Here is a 3196-nt window from a genome sequence, read left to right as displayed (position 1 = left end):
GTCGTGGTAAACAAACCTGCTTCCCTATTTATAATGGTCTGGCCCTCTAGCAACTTCAGCGCAAAATTATAGCTAATTTGCCTACAAACATCAGGTGGTCATAATAATCTGGTCACTCAGTGTATATTCAGTGATACATATTTTTCACAGGAGAAATTAAACATGGTACAAATTAACATTTTTTTTGGAGTAAGAAAGAAAGCACTTGGTAAATTAGGCACCAAACTGCCTTAAACTTCTAAGTATTCATAAACCAAGGGGGACCCAGATTTTTGGGGTTTAAGGCCCTCCTTATAAAAACAAACAAACAAATAGCCCTGGCCTGTGTTAGAGCATCGGCCCACACACTGAAAGTGTCCCTGGTTCCATTCCCAGTCGAGAGTACCTGGTCCCGGTTGGGGTTTGTGCGGGAGGCAACCAATCGATGTGTCTCCTACATCGATGTTCCTCCCTCCCTCCCACTCTCCCTCCCCCTTTTCTTCTCCCTTCCCCTCACCCTCTCCTACTCTTTCTAAAAATCAGTGGAAAAAATAATCCTCAGGTGAGGATTAACAACAATAACAAAAAATAATTTAAATAATAAAAACACCGAGTTTATAAATACAAAATGGGCTATGCAAATGAGGCACCTAAAAGCCTAAGCATATTGGCTTCATGATAAATCTACCTCTGCACAGAAATCACACCTGGCAAGCTGATGTGATGGAATATAGATAAAAACGCCACTGCTCTTTGTTCTACTTTCCCCCTCCAATTTGTACAGCTACCACCAGAAAGTACTCTTTCCTCAACTCAGGGACCTAGTACACAGAAGTGGGACTGATGTTCTAAATTAATGTTACTGGAATCATCGCCCATAATAAATGTGTTTTCAACTCACAATATTATGTATTTCAAATGTTAAATCTCTTCACTGGATTTAATCCTCTGGATTTAAAGTTATTATTAGATACACGTTTGTAATAAGCTTTAAATCCAATGATTTCCCATTTGGGATGATTAATGAATCAATAAGAATTACCCCAAAATAATTGGAGGTAGTTTTCAATCTGTGGTACTTCTTTTTTTTTTTTCCAATCCTCACCCGAGTATATATTAGAAAGAGTAAGAGAGAAAGAGGAAGAGAGGCAGGCATTGAAGCAAGAGAATCATGGATCGGTTGCCTCCTATACGCACCCCGACCAGGGATCAAACCCACAACCTAGTGCTTTGACCAGGAATTGAACATGCAACCCTTTGGTGCACTGGACAGCACTCCAACCAACGGAGCCACCCGGCAGGCACATCCAATGTGTGGTACTTTTTAAAAGATCGAATTCTTCCCACTGGAATCTGTGGATATTTAATCATTTTGTAAGACTTCTTTAGGAATGGTAGACACTTCCATTTGTATTCTCATTGTCGGAGCTCTAGGTTGATAGGACCATATCTGAGTATTCTCAAGTGGGGGCAGTTTTGTTCCCCAGGAGCTATTTGGCCATGTCTAGAACATTTTCAGTTATAACTAGGGGCAGGAGTGGGAGTGGTGCTACTGGCATCTAGGAATGCCTTAGAGTCTAGGGATGCTGCCAAATCTTCTACAATGCCTAAGACAGTCTCCGACAGCAAAGAATCATCTGGCCCAAAATGTTATTAGTGCCATGAATGAGAGACCCTGGATATGTCAAATTTAAAAGCACCATATTTTCTAGCAAGAATGAATATGCCTGTTTTGCATATTGCTTTTTATATATTAAAACTGCTGACATAAAGTGGCTGCATCAGAATGTCTTACATTCTGAGAAGAGTTGGGGTGTTAGTGCTAACATTTATTAGGGACAACTGCCACGAGCACTTGAGGGAGCACTGGTAGCACATATGCCATATATTTGCTCTGTTTTACTGGATCTTTGCAAAATTGTACTAGTTAATAGATGTATAGTAAACTGCAGTCTTATTTGTCTTTTGTAATAGATGCAGGCAAAATATCTGAAAGGAAGGACAATCATTGGAGTAGCAGCAGGCAGGTTTCATACAGTGCTATGGACTAAAGAAGCTGTTTACACTATGGGACTAAATGGTGGACAACTGGGTAAGAAATCTTTGATGACACTATCTGAAAAGTAAATTGGATTCTTAAAATGGATATTTTGTGACTTGTATATTTGTGTAACTTTTTAGGTTATTTGCTAGATCCCAATGGAGAGAAGTGTGTAACTGCTCCTCGTCAAGTCTCTGCCCTTCATCATAAGGACATCACTCTGTCTTTGGTTGCTGCAAGTGATGGGGCCACAGTCTGTGTTACTACAAGGGGAGATATTTATTTACTTACAGACTATCAGTGCAAGAAGATGGCTTCCAAGTATGTGTATTTCTCTGAAAGAAACATAATTCTTGGTTTGTGATACAATCATCATTGGTTCATGTGTAGTCTTGTTTATATTGTGCACTTATTTATTTTAAAAAGATGTTAATCATATATCATGGACCCAGTCCAAGTGTTTTTACCTGACTGGTATATTTTTAATCTTTGTATAGCCAGCCTATTATTATCTGAAAGCATGTTATAGTAGCATTCAGTAAACTAGCAGTTGGCCAATCAAAATGCCAGTTAAAGTGGAGAATCGTAACATGAAGGTTTTAAGTATGGATGGGTCCACCAATTAGAGTTCCCTGTGTTTCCTGCATAAGTCATACTTACTAGTTTAATGTGTCATCTATGATTTCATTTTGAATGATTTAAGGAACAAGTGCTTAAAAACAATTGTGAAGTAAAGTGCAGAATCCTATAATTTTCATACATTTTCAATCTTTTACAGTTGATTAATCCATATCTGATATAACAGCTTTTTTTTTTTGCTACTCATATTTATCATGTCATTCCTAAATATTTAACTTTTATAGAGAACATTCTTTCAGACTAATATCTTATTGGTTTACATAATATTTCTTTATATGCTATAATAATCTACACTAATAAAAGAGAAACATGGTAATTGGCGTACGACCACTACCCTTTTCATTGGCTAATCAGTGAGTATATGCAAATTAACTGTCAGCCAAGATGGCGGCCGGCAGCCAGGCACTGAAGCGAGCAGGGAGGCTTGCTTGCTGCGAACTCCAATGTTCCTCGCCTCAGTTGCCGGCCTCTCAACTGCAACTCTAAGCAACTATGTACTATGTTGCAAATAAGAAGCTAAACAAAACACCAGAAACC

The 3196-nt window shown here is 38.5% G+C and overlaps 1 protein-coding gene across 8 annotated transcripts in view; it reads left to right on the top strand.

The window, feature by feature from the left end:
• The window catches only part of IBTK (inhibitor of Bruton agammaglobulinemia tyrosine kinase), a 77769-nt gene that overhangs the window by 10564 nt on the left and 64009 nt on the right, over positions 1-3196 (top strand). For all 8 annotated transcript variants that reach the window (XM_014542648.1, XM_014542645.1, XM_005869931.2 and 5 more), the window contains exons 6-7: positions 1954-2071; positions 2161-2341. In XM_014542648.1, coding sequence (XP_014398134.1) covers positions 1954-2071; positions 2161-2341 — 299 coding nt within the window. The remainder of the gene's footprint in view (positions 1-1953; positions 2072-2160; positions 2342-3196) is intronic.

The sequence above is a fragment of the Myotis brandtii genome, unplaced genomic scaffold, assembly GCF_000412655.1.
Source record: "Myotis brandtii unplaced genomic scaffold, ASM41265v1 scaffold31, whole genome shotgun sequence".
Lineage (NCBI taxonomy): Eukaryota > Metazoa > Chordata > Mammalia > Chiroptera > Vespertilionidae > Myotis > Myotis brandtii.
This window is presented reverse-complemented; position numbering and strand designations above follow the sequence as displayed.